The sequence below is a fragment of the Heptranchias perlo genome, chromosome 32 (genome assembly GCF_035084215.1).
Source record: "Heptranchias perlo isolate sHepPer1 chromosome 32, sHepPer1.hap1, whole genome shotgun sequence".
Lineage (NCBI taxonomy): Eukaryota > Metazoa > Chordata > Chondrichthyes > Hexanchiformes > Hexanchidae > Heptranchias > Heptranchias perlo.
This window is the reverse complement of record NC_090356.1, coordinates 22104159-22117338: the sequence shown is the minus strand read 5'-3', so window position 1 is coordinate 22117338 and position 13180 is coordinate 22104159. Positions and strand designations below refer to the sequence as shown.

Here is a 13180-nt window from a genome sequence, read left to right as displayed (position 1 = left end):
AGTCCGGGAGGTTTGAAAAGGGCTGCGTTTAGTGATGGGTAAATCCTAAATCAAAACACCAAAATCTGTCAGTATCAGCAAACTTGAAACATACACACACCAAAAAAAAAAAAAATGGGAATGTGATTTTAAGCTTCATACATGGCCCTGAGACCTCATGGTGTACATACCTATGCACAAAGACAAATGATTGGACATCCCTATTATAGGTCACCTCAAATGGAGCTGTGATAAAAACAGAAAATGCTGGAGAAGCTCAGCAAATCAGGCAGCATCTGTGGAGAAAGAAACAGAGTTAACGTTTCAGATCGATGACCTTTCATCAGAAAGTTCTGACGAAAGCTCTTTGACCTAAAACATCAACTCTGTTTCTTTCTCTGCAGATGCTGCCTGACTTGCTGAGCTTCTCCAGCATTTTCTGTTTTCATTTCAGATTTCCAGCATCTGCAGTATTTTGCTTTTGAGTGAGTTTGGCTGGTTGTCCATTCCATTCAATTTAACCCCTGTGTATGTATACAGACGTACCACCAATACTTAGAATGGCTCCCCGGTGATTCGGTGGGTAAATGTACCACCTGGTATGGTACTGAGCCACACAGACCAGGAAGGCCCTAGGGTTGATCTGCCTTGAAGTGGCAGAACCTCAGCTGGGGAGGTCTCAATGAGCCTGTGTTTGGGGAGGGGGCGGGGGGTGTTACGGATGAGGCCTCAAAGGCCTATCCATGGATCCCAGCTTAAAAATGAACCATGGATAATACAGAACGTACTGAAGCTTTTTCAAGGTCTGCCATTGCCTGAAGTGATTTTAATGTTTCCAGAATCGCTCCCCACCCTCCCCTGCCCCTCTGTTTCTCATCAAATTCTTCAATCAGCCCCAGGCTACAGCACTGCCACGTCTAGGGACCCAGAGTTATTGACAGATTTTGTATTAATACTTATTAGGAATGACGGAAAGGGGGAGAAGGAGAAAAAAAACCTTGTATTCATATTAACGTAATAAATCTTGCAAATTAAAACTCAGAGTCCCACAGCAGCTGTGCGTTGCGATATTTTAGTCAGTTTAAAAAAAATTAAGTATAGTGATTTTTTTTTTAGTAAATTAGATTCAGCCACCAGCCAGTGAATTGACTAAACTATTATGAAGTAGAGTTGGTTAGACAGGTCATTGGCTGGTTAGTAATTAACTGCTCACTACTGGGAAAAGATTGGATGTGGAGTGTGTTTATTCAGTTCTGCCAGTATTTGAATGGAATCCACACAGGATGGCCTGAATTTACCTCCCTCCCCCCTCCAAACCCCACCACCAGCTAGGGACATCTCAAGAGCTTGACCTTCACCCGGCCCCCCCACTCAGCGGACAATCCTGGTTCAATTCACCTTAAAAGGTACTCAAACACAAGGGCCTTCATTAAATTAGCTTCAGTGCTCAAAATAACCCCAAACCCACCTATCCCATCAATGACTCAAATACGGAGAAACCAGGCAGACTTTTAAAGCATTAACCAAAGGTAAATAAAATATTGGCACAACTTTTTATCTACACAACATGATGTTTAACTTTGTTTATACAAGCTGCGTGCTGACTACTCGAATCCAGCAGTCACTGCACCATAGCCCTAGTTCTATCCTGCTCCCCAGCTACTCATTTATGCTGAACTAGACAATGTACACTCTTGGTATTCTGTTTGACCCTGAGCTGAGCTGATCACCCCATATGTTATCCACCTCCTTCACATCACCCACCTCCAGGCTTGACTTCTCCTGAGCTCTCCACCCTGTTTTTTTTAAACTGCACCCATCATAAACCCTAACTCATCCAAGACTCCACTGCACGCATCCTATCCAATACTAAGTCCTGCCCACCTATCGTCCCTATCCTCACTGACCTTCCCAATCTGCAGCACATTGATTTCTAAGACCTTCCATGGCCTCACCCAACCCTAACTCTGCAACTTCCACCAGCTCTACGTCTCAGCTCACACTGTCCACCCGTAACTCTGAGCTTCTCATCTTCTCTCTGTTCCATCATCAGCGACAGAGCCTTCAAACATCACTCCCCTGCTCCTAGAACTCTCTCCCTAAACCCCTCTGCTCTGCTACCTCTCTGTCAACCTTCAAAAACCTTCTCTTCAACCATGTCTCGGTCAACTCATTTAACTCTTCCAAGTCCTGCTTGGTATCTGTTCTCCCTTCCCCCTGTAAAACAGTGCGGGACATTTTGCTGCATTAAAAGGAACTATATAGCGGTGTGTTGTGGTTGCAGTTGATTAATGAACGTTGGTCGTGGTTGGTGACGCCTTAAGAGTATAGGCGATAGTGATTGTGGGTGGTTTGAGGTTGCTTAGTAGAGAAGTATAGAAACTAAACTCATGGTGGAATTTAGTTTGTGCAAAGCTGCATTAAAATATTTCCCAGTGGCTCAATTGGTGAATGCACTGCCGTACAGACCAAGAAAGTCTTTGGTGCAATCCTCGGTCTGTGCTGAATTAGCTGATCCCTGCCAGGGTAGCAGTAGGGATGTCACAATTGACCTCAGTACCACCGGGTGGTAAAAAAGGGGGTAAAAATCAGGAGGGGCTCCTGCTTCTAATTGCTGTCAAGTGGCCCTGGCTGGAAAGTTCATTTATGAGGAAGTTGGATGAGGACTGTGCCAGGCCGAGATAGTTCCCCTCCTTTGTTGACATTCATTTAGTTCATCTCCCTTTATTTAGAATGCTCTTGGTTAGCAGTACACTGTATTAATGTTAGAGTAAAAGAGCCATTAAGGCTGGAACATTGCATTACCGTTAATGTGGGTTTGTTTTGAGCTGAGGGTGCTCCATCAGGACAGGTCCCATCCCCATGGAGTTGAAGTGCTAATTTAAAAGGGCTCCAGATAACAGGCCCTGGATCCAGGCCAGTGGAGTTATCCCATAGACTCAGACCAGCAGTTGGCGAGGGATATGCTGAGTTGCAGAGATCTTTGCAGAAGTGGGGCAGAGGGATATAAAAAAACCTTCCCCAGGGTTTTTAGTTGGGAAATCAGCCTGCTTTGCTTGACCTACACACAGATAACTAGGCCACATGCCACAGGAGAAACTTTTCCCTCTCCCTCAGTGCTGCAGGATAAGTTACATTCGTGTCTTTACCTGCACTGATGTAAGGGACAAAGTTACCCAAGTTATTGTTATCAATAAACTTTAATCAGTTGTTTTTAAAAACATAATCTACTTCTAACTGCTGCTATTTGCCTTGGACTATTTTAATTCAGAACCCTGGGTGAAACTGGCCCTAACTGTATCCCTCTCTTCCTTTACAACAGCTCTGGGCACAGGTGCGCTATCCCCACATGGTCAAATAGCCTTGCTTTCCCGGGTGATGGATGAAGATTGGCCATTCGGGGAAGGTGCAAGCGGCTCCCATGGAATTCTCCCTCACAGATCATCTCCTTCAGAGGGAAAAGGCAAGAAACTTTTGCCTTAAAAGGATGTCCCAGTTCCTGCAAAAATGTCCAGCACAATGCAGACACAATAAACAAGACCCAGCAACTTTGGAGATTGGCTCTTGACAATTATTAATTGACTGGAGAAAAATCATCTTGTTTCCAGCAATTATTCCAAAGTCTGTCAGACAGGGTTGGTTACACTGCAGAAGATAGATAGCACAAGTATGTCTGCTATGTTGATAGGGTGAGATGAAGTAAGGTGAGATGAAGTAAGGTGAGAAGAGGCTCGTGTGGAGCATAAACACCAGCATAGGCTTGTTGGGCCGAATGGCCTATTCCTGTGCTGTAAAGTCAGGGCAGTAGCAGGGGAGCTACAGTCACCCTCAGTGCTCTGGGAGCTGAGGACCAAAAAAAGTCAACCAGAGTTCCTGCTCCTGATCACTACCCCCCCAGCCTGGAAAGTGGGTATTGGTGGATGTTGGGTAAGAACAAGATTGGACATGGCATTATAACACCCTGTCCCCAGTAAAAGAGCCCATGTAACATTCCATTGGCTTACACATGAAGAATGGACACTTGGCGAGAGGTACTGGACGACAGTCAGTACCCATCGAACTGTATCCATCCAAGGAGCTGGTGTCTTCACGAGAGCAGGAGAGAAAACAAGAGAAGAGGGTTCCACTCAGAGTCCCTCTAGCTGACCTGCCAGCAGCCAACAGTAGCATTGCCAATGGCTGGCAGTAGGCCTCCCTCTCAGACCTGGGAAACCCTATTTATCGGTGGCTCACCTGGCTGGATGTCCTGGAACAAGGATTTCCAGATGGTGTACTGCAGGGGGCCCATATACTTTGAGGTTGGAAAGTCTTCATACGTTAGATTGGTTTCGTGGATCTTTCCCTTTAACCTGGAAAAGAAAGTGCGTTTTAACATACAGAAAAATAATGCTATGACCCTCATTGGACCCAAGTTGCGCATAACCCAACAACGGTCAAAGAATTGCTTCTCAGCATCACTCTGTATCCATCAAACTGAGTGATGAACATTAGATGAGCACAGTACTGGGCTGTGAGGTCCTCCACAGTTGAATAGCTTGCCAAAATTCACTGTCCAAAACTCACATGAAAAATAGCTCACTTGAGCAAGGTATTGAAAGTTGAATCAGCACCTTGAGGGGAGGAGTGAGGGGAAGAGAATGGATGAAAGGAAAATTAATAAACTGAACTGGACAACGTCAAATCAGGTCACTTCAGACACTAGTTAACACCAATCAGAATAAACTCAGACCTCTGGCCGATGCTCCTGATGGGTATGAGAGGGTTCAATGAGGATCTAATGGAATACTGTCCCAGTGTCACCCAGCAGTCACAATCCCCTCCCTCGCCCTTAAAAAAAAACACACAAATGAAGGTACTAACCTTGCAGTATGCAACTCGAGAAAGCTGTGGATAAAACAGGGCAACTTAAGTACAATCGACTCCACCAAGAAGAAAAATCCTATCAACTAATACTTACTGAATCACAGCTCCCAAATTTAGTAAATAGTGGAGGGGCCAGTCCTGTTAAAAGAAACACCTAACTTTTCCGGCCCATACACATAGCAGAAGGGAATGAGACAGCCAAGATGAACGAATTTCAAATCACTCACTTCAAGGTAAGGGAAATGGTATCAGTACTGATCTGCACTTCTATTGCCACCAGCCAGGAGTGTCAGAAGACAATTCTTGAGATAGTGTAGAAAGCACTATGCACAGTCCCTCTGGTCTCCTGCTCCCCCAAGCCCCACTGGCTATAGTCTACTCCTTACAATCCAGTCTTTTTTTTTGCGCTAAAAAACAATTGAATCAACCAATAATTTGAATTAAGCAATGTACATAACACAGCAAAGTGGGAAATGTTCTACTACAATTTTTAATCAAGTGACTTTGAATTAAGAGTAGACTGCATTGGGTTTGAAAACCCACAACTGCTGACAGGGTTCAAAAAGGACTCAGCACAAGCCAATATGAACTGAGACAATTGGAGGAGTGTCTCTGTTAAAGATTAAGGAGTTAGATGGGGTACAGCGCCTCTGTGAACTGTGTCTGAAGGGGGGAGATTGCCTCTGAACTGGGATGGCGGGGTGAAAGTGGGTAAGTGACTTTTGGATAACTTTTGGGGAAGTGATGGTCTGTTGAAAATCAAAATATCACTGTTATCTTAAAAAAAGATTTAAAATCTTCCAGCGAAAGTGCTTAAAATTAACCAAGATGCACAATTTTTCATGGAAAATGTCAATATTTTCCAGGGAAGCAGGTCTTTGGATTCCCTTAGAAATGAACCACCAATTTTGTGTCTGGAACATTTGGATTTCTCCCTACAGGCTTTCATGTACTTATGTTTTTTTCCCTCAGGTACAAGTGAAGCTTAAGTCACAAAAACTCATGTAACTATTTCATGTCATAGGTTTATAATCAGGGCATTCTTCAGTTGTCAGTTTTTAGGGGACATTTTTGAAGCTGTTGGTCGACTTTTGCTCGTTTTCTGCGTTGGCCTGTATGGGATTTTCCCAGCATCCATAGGGGCTCTATTAAAATAGAACTACTTCAGAAAACTATTGGCCCTATAGTTGCTCTTCTGGTAGGGAAATTTGTGGCCTTCATTTAGCAACTGTCCACAGTAAAATTAGGAAGACACTGCATGGGGAATCACTGGCACAGGCCTGTGTCTGGAGGGCCGTGATTTCAAGTCCCACTCCAGAGACTTAAGCACAAAATCTTGGCAGACGCTCCAGTGCAGTACTGAGGGAGTTCTGCACTGTCGGTGGTGCCGTCTTTCGGATGAGATGTTAAACCGAGGCCCCTTCTGCCCTCTCAGGTGGATGTAAAAGATGCCACGGCACTATACGAAGAAGAGCAGGGAAATTCTCCCCGGTGTCCTGGCTAATATTTAACCCAAATTGGTAAGGATTGTGGTCCCCAACAAAAAGTTAGTGTAGCATCGAGATAAAGGAAATGGAAGGTTAAGACAAGAACAACATGCAAACTCTTTGATGGGCCAATTTAACAAATGACCCATGGAATGGGTGGTTAATGTATGCTCTACCTCTCCAAAGTAGTGTTGATTCCTTCTAGAAAGAGCAGCTTGTCCGCCTCGACGAGCTTCTCCTGCAGGATCTGCATCCCCTCCTGCACCTCACGCAGTTGGTGGCTGTAGCGTTGGATCTTCTGCTCAATGTCATTCAGGGTCCGGGCTGTATCAGTCTCCAACTCTTCCAGCATCGACTTCTGCTTCTCCTTCAGGAACCGGTGCAGGCGGTCAAAGGCTTCAGCGATGGTTGCTCGAAGACTCTTTGCCGAAGACTGAGCAAGATAACAAGCAGAAGAAAAATCTAAATCATAAGTCAACAAAGCTGCAGTCAAACTCTTTTGCAAAGGGCAGTCACCAGCCAAGAATACTCAGGCATAATTGGAATTGTCTGTTGTGGGGGAGGAGCCTCTGATTATCATTTCTGTTGACCGATTATTCCAAATGTTACCCCTCTAAAGCGTCCATCACATTGTGTGCCGCTGTAATCTAGCACAGTTAAAGATAAAGATGGATGCAACAATGAGATTAAAAGTGAATTCAAATGGCCCAAATTGCTAGTTCACTAACATTGTCATGAAATGGGGGCAAGTGCAGGTATGAGTCCTGCTCCGCACAGTTGCCAATCTGAACTGCAGGGAGACACAGAGTAGAGCCTGTCATTTCTCCCAGCTGGGGTGAGGGGAGGGAAACAAATCAGAAGGGGGTCCCTAGAATCTCCTAGCAACAGGTGGCAGGAGGCACCTGCAACAGCCTTGTGTAGGCCTCTCACTGTGTGGAGCCAGGAGAGTCAGGCAAAGAAACAATCATTTTGGGGCTACCCACGGTGAAGATATTGCACACACGCTGTGAACTGGAATAAGAACAGGCCCTGAAGATATTAAGCTGAGAGCACAATATATAGGAATCCAGCCTTCTGCTCCAAGTCACTGCCACCACACACACAGATCCACCCAGATAGAGGCAGACAGCAATGATGCAAACAACAGCTCAAATTTCATTTGGCTCATGTAAGAATCTGATACCTTGTTCCCCTGACGGTTCAGTAGTAAAGTCAGTGTATAAGTGAGTCATACACACCTGGAAGGACCCAACTATCACCCCTGCTCTGTACTGAGTTAGCTGATTTCAATTGGGGCACTATATCTGGCCTCGGTACCCCTAGGCTGGGGTTGGTGAAATCACACAGGGACCCTGCTTCTGATCACTAGGCGGTGATTCTTACTGGAAAGTATGTGTTGTGGACTTTGGTTGAGGATATGATTGGGCTCGGCTGCGATTAGCCTGCTGACAATCACTAATGAAGATTGGCCACTAGGGTGAGGTAACGGAGGGCATTGAGCACTCACGGAACTGTGTCCCAGCACCTTCAGGAGGGCAGCAAATTGGAAGGTCAAGAAAACACACAGAAAATTCGATTCTAGAATAATTAACCTGTTCCCACTACCCCACCTCTCCAGTGGAAACCATTAAATAAGTACACTGTATACTGACCCATGCTCTTCCAAATATTTACAGACCAACTCAACCCCTTCACTGACATAAATATTTAGAATTAAACATACTGCACTCTAGGTGGCACTACCTCAGATTTCTGTCTGTACGGTAACCATTACCCCATCCCTACCGTTTCTCTGCTCTTTTCATGAAAGCATAAAATCGTAAAAACATAGGAACATGGCAACAGGAGTGGGCCATTCAATCCCTCATTCTATTAAATCATGGCTGATCTGTAGCTCAATTCCATTTACCTGCCTTTGTCCATATCCCTTGATGCCCTTATCCAACAAAAATCTTAGCGAAACATGTTGGGGTGCAGTTCCATGGACTGTAGCAGCCTGATAGTACTTTATTCTTCATGTGAAAGATTGGTCACTGAATGTAGGCAGGCCCTTTTGACTATGTGGAGGGATTACATCCAAACCCATTGCTGTTTTCATCCAACATCCGCACATACATACTTTCCAGCCCTTCCACAGTTGGACAGCCTTTCTAAAAGTTGCTTGGGTGAGCAGCTTGCATCCTTTGGACCCAGAGTTGCCCACCCTCCAGGATTGTCCTGGAGTCTCCAGGAATTAAAGATTAATCTCCTGGACACTGCTGCGAGCAAACCCAGGAGAAAAATCATAGGACATTAAAATAAAATGGTGCATTTTCTCCCCCAATTTTCTTTGAACACTATTGTTTATTAGTTATAGAAAAAATAATGGAGATGGGAAACAAGTCTGTTTGACTGGATGGGGCGATTGGAGGTGGGAGGTCATGCGATGAATCTTCCAGAAATATGTCCAACCAGAATTAGCAACCCTATTTGGACTAGAACTCAAAATGAATCATTGCTTTCAGGGGACTACTGAGCAATACAGGCCAGGAGGCCCGGCTTCAATACCTGGTCTGAGCTGGTTAGCTGAGCGCTGTCAGGGCAGCAACTGACCTCAGTCCCCCCAAGATGAAGGGGGGGGGGGGGGGGGGAAGGGCGAAAAGACAGGGAATCAGCCAAAGGCGTCTGCTCCTGATAGTTATCCAAAGCACTTGAACATTTTTTTTGCTTGATTTTTTTTCCATTTTTTTTTTCTTTTGTGTTTTAGGCCCCCCTTTTATAAGAAGATGGGGTTAGGGTGTGTTCGTGTGCAGTAAACCAATAAACCCAAAATAAGTGTTCAAATTATAATTTTATTATCTCGGTCCAGGATGCACTCCAGCCGCTGCGGTGCCCACCCGGTTGCGGAAAGCCTCAAGCGTACCGGCAGACACCGCGTGCTCCCTCTCCAGGGCCACCCGGGCACCGAGAATTAGGCGGAAGAGAGGCAGACAGTCGGAGCGACCGCCCCCATGGGCCAAGTCTAACCTGGACCTGTGGATAGCCACCTTGGACAGGTCCAGGAGCAGGCCCACGAGGACGTCCACCGATCTGCCCGCCCCCCACCCCCTCACCGGGCGGCCAAAGGTCAGGAGCGTGGGACTGAAGTGCAGCCAGAACTTGAGGAGCAGCCCCCTTAAATAGTCAAACAGGGGCTGCAGCCTCCCACACCCTGTGAATAAATGAAACACAGACTCAGCACTTGAACATTGGTTTGTGAACACATCAGGTAATGTCATGTTGAGTGTGATTAACTAACGGTTAAGCAGCTCTCTGAATCCTACTATCATAAGGAATGGTGAGGTACTTAAAGGTAGCCAGCACCTGTAAAACCATATCCAACAAGAATCTGTACTTTCAGAGGAGGGGAGAAGAAATTAGAGGAGGGAAAATGTTTTATGCATGGGGCCAGAAATCGCGCAGAATGGCGAGGCAACACTCACAGCTGTTCCTACGAATTAAATTAACAAAAATACTTACTGCGGGCTCCGTGGCGTCGAATTGCTTGAATTTGAACTTTAAACAAAATGTGCGCTATCAACCCAGCCTCTGAGCAGCGGGAGTTGCTCAGAAAGTGTGTGAGGAGAAGTCATGCCCACAGATTCAGGCTGCATTGCTCAAGCAGACTGAATTCAATTAAAGTTTGTATTCTGTACGCCATTGCAAATAAAAATTATTTTTTTATATAAAAAGTAAAAGAAATTTTTTTTAAAATTAAAGCAAGCATGAGACGCCACATTTTTAAAAGTTAATGACTGCCAAACAACTAAAAATTAAGACTAACCGCACTGTTAAAACTTAGTATTTTTAAGCATATCTGTTTGGTGGCGTAATTAGTTACTTTCCAGATGGGCAGATAAGCAAGTTGACGCTTTTTCAATGATTTCTCTGATTGCAGCGTGCGATGGCCCTTTAATTCAAAGCTGTCATATCGCCGGCGAACCACTAGGAGCAAGTTCTGGTTTTCCTCGTTTCACTGAGCATGTGCGAACGCGGGAACTTGCTCCCTCAATTCACCATTAAAAAACCGAGCGCGCTGTTGAGCTCCTCCGTTACTTCGGGAGTGATTTCTGGCCCACGGCGTATTATTCAGCCTGATCCTGGAGCATTCCTTCAACTATCTTACCTCACAAGCCTCCTATAAACCTGGCTTCCAAGAGCTAAATATAGCCACCACTCAACAACCAGGATGCACCTTCACTTGGATGTCACCATGCAGGTTTGGACAGGTTTGCAGAAACTATGGTGCAATCAGTCTACATCAAACACACATCAGCTGTTTGCTGATGTTAAGGATTTATGCACAACAGCTGTTACTCATCAGGGCTTAAAGCCGCAGCGGCCTAGAAATACTTACAGGTTAGGATGAAAACCATAGCAGCTCAGTTGCCATGCAGATTAAGAAGATCCCAGATTTGCAAATGGCCTGTGCTGAGTTAGCTGATCTCAACAGGGGTGCCTGTAGGGGGCAGTACAGTCAGCTTCAGCATGCCTTGAGCTAACAAGGGAGCACGAGCCAAAGTTCCCACTCCTGATCGCTATCCAGTGACCCCTGCTGGACATGTTCAGACATTGAGTGACGAGGGGAGAGGATCGGGCTGGGTTGTGATCCTACTCCCCACAGTTGGGTGACCTGCCAACGCTCATTGTCTGGGCCCAGACATAAAGAATGGCCACTTGGGTGAGGTACCAGATGGGAGCCAGCATCTGTGGAACGGTACCCAAAGAAGAGGAGACAAGATAGCTTGCAGGAAGGTGCAGCTTATGTAGCACATTTTACAGAACGCACACAGTACAGTCCAGCACATACTGGCAGCATTTTGATTTGCACATAAAATACAGTGCAGGCACCAATCTGGCCCAAAGTCCAAACGTAGAGTTTTATATAAGAGATAAGGATAATTAAAATCCTGGCTCAAATAATTACTCTTTCACTGGAGTAACATTTACTGAAGAACCTTCTCAGTGTTTAAATATTTTTCTGAATGGTTTTATTCACCCATCCTTCCAATTTTCTCCCTGCTTCTCTAGAAGGCTCTGCCTCTTTCTGGTTTTTGGCTCTACAGACGCTGGTAGCTATCTGGTACCTCACCCAACTAAGCATTTGTCACGTGTGAGCCTAAAAAAGGGAGTTTTGGCAGGTTACTCGACTACATGAGGAATCACAGTGAAATTGTATTCTGTCCTCACCCAAAGTCCACACACATGAACTTTCCAGCAAGGGTCATTGGACCACAATCAAGTGCAGGAAGCCTGGTCGAATTTCTCCTCTTTAGTCCAGAATGCAAAGGTCATTTGTAGAACTGCAGCCATCATTCCAGGAACATAAGAACAGGAGTAGGCCATTCAGCCCCTCGTGCCTGCTCCGCCATTTGATAAGATCATGGCTGATCTGTGATCTAACCCCATATACCTGCCTTTGGCCCATATCCCTTAATACCTTTGGTTGCCAAAAAGCTATCTATTTCAGATTTAAATTTAGCAATTGAGCTAGTATCAATTGCCGTTTGCGGAAGAGAGTTCCAAACTTCTACCACCCTTTGTGTGTAGAAATGTTTTCTAATCTTGCTTCTGAAAGGTCTGGCTCTAATTTTTAAGACTGTGGCCCCTACTCCTAGAATCCCCAACCAGCGGAAATAGTTTCCCTCTATCCACCCTATCTGTTCCCCTTAATATCTTATAAGCTTCGAAACTCTAGAGAATACAACCCCAATTTGTGTAATCTCTCCTCGTAACTTAACCCTTGAAGTTCGGGTATCATTCTAGTAAACCTACGCTGCACTCCCTCCAAGGCCAATATGTCCTTCCGAAGGTGCGGTGCCCAGAACTGCTCACAGTACTCCAGGTGCGGTCTAACCAGGGTTTTGTATAGCTGCAGCATAACCTCTGCCCCCTTGTACTCTAGTCCTCTAGATATAAAAGCCAATATTCCATTAGCCTTATTGATTATTTTCTGCACCTGTTCATGACACTTCAATGATCTATGTACCTGTACCCTTAGGTCTCTTTGGACATCCACTGTTTTTAACTTTTTACCATTTTGAAAGTACCCTGTTCTATCCTTTTTTGATCCAAAATGGATGACCTCACATTTGTCTACATTGAATTCCATTTGCCACAGTTTTGCCCATTCACCTAATCTATCAATATCGCTTTGTAATTTTATGTTTTCATCTACACTGCTTACAATGCCACCAATCTTTGTGTCATCGGCAAACTTAGATATGAGACTTTCTATGCCTTCATCTAAGTCGTTAATAAATAGTGAATAATTGAGGCCCCAAGACAGATCTCTGCGGGACTCCACTAGTCACATCCTGCCAATGTGAGTAACTACCCATTATCCCTACTCTCTGTCACTTTTCGCTCAGCCAACTTCCCAACCAAGTCCGTACTTTTCCCTTGATTCCATGGGCTTCTATTTTAGCTAACAGTCTCTTTTGTGGGACCTTATCAAATGCCTTCTAGAAGTCCATATAAATAACATCCATTGACATTCCCCTGTCCACTACTTTAGTCACCTCTTCAAAAAATTCAATCAGGTTGGTCAGGCACGACCTACCTTTCACAAATCCATGCTGGCTCTCTCTGATTAACTGAAAATTCTCGAGGTGTTCAGTCACCCTATCCTTAATTATAGACGCCAGCATTTTCCCCACATTCTGACAGAGATAAACTAACCTAGCGTGGACCAGGAGTTGAATCCAGGATCTTCTCCTGGTCAGCTCCAAATTCATCAACTGAGCCATTGAGGAGCTGTGAATACTCTTTCAATTTAGAACTTTCTTTAAAGTGTAACTTAAAAAAAAAGCACAAGGGTAGTAAACTCTTGC

The 13180-nt window shown here is 44.9% G+C and overlaps 1 protein-coding gene across 4 annotated transcripts in view; it reads right to left on the bottom strand.

Moving 5' to 3' along the window:
- trim62.1 (tripartite motif containing 62, tandem duplicate 1) overlaps nucleotides 1-13180 on the bottom strand; it is a 63183-nt gene that overhangs the window by 6727 nt on the left and 43276 nt on the right. For 3 of the 4 annotated variants that reach the window (XR_010958239.1, XM_067970615.1, XM_067970616.1), the window contains exons 3-5: nucleotides 6506-6762; nucleotides 4840-4863; nucleotides 4213-4328 (exon numbers count right to left, since the gene is read on the bottom strand). Coding sequence is in view for 3 of the 4 variants with exons in the window: in XM_067970615.1 (XP_067826716.1) it covers nucleotides 4213-4328; nucleotides 4840-4863; nucleotides 6506-6762 (397 nt within the window). In the remaining variant the exon portion in view is untranslated. The remainder of the gene's footprint in view (nucleotides 1-4212; nucleotides 4329-4839; nucleotides 4864-6505; nucleotides 6763-13180) is intronic. The other variant, XM_067970617.1, reaches the window with a different exon arrangement.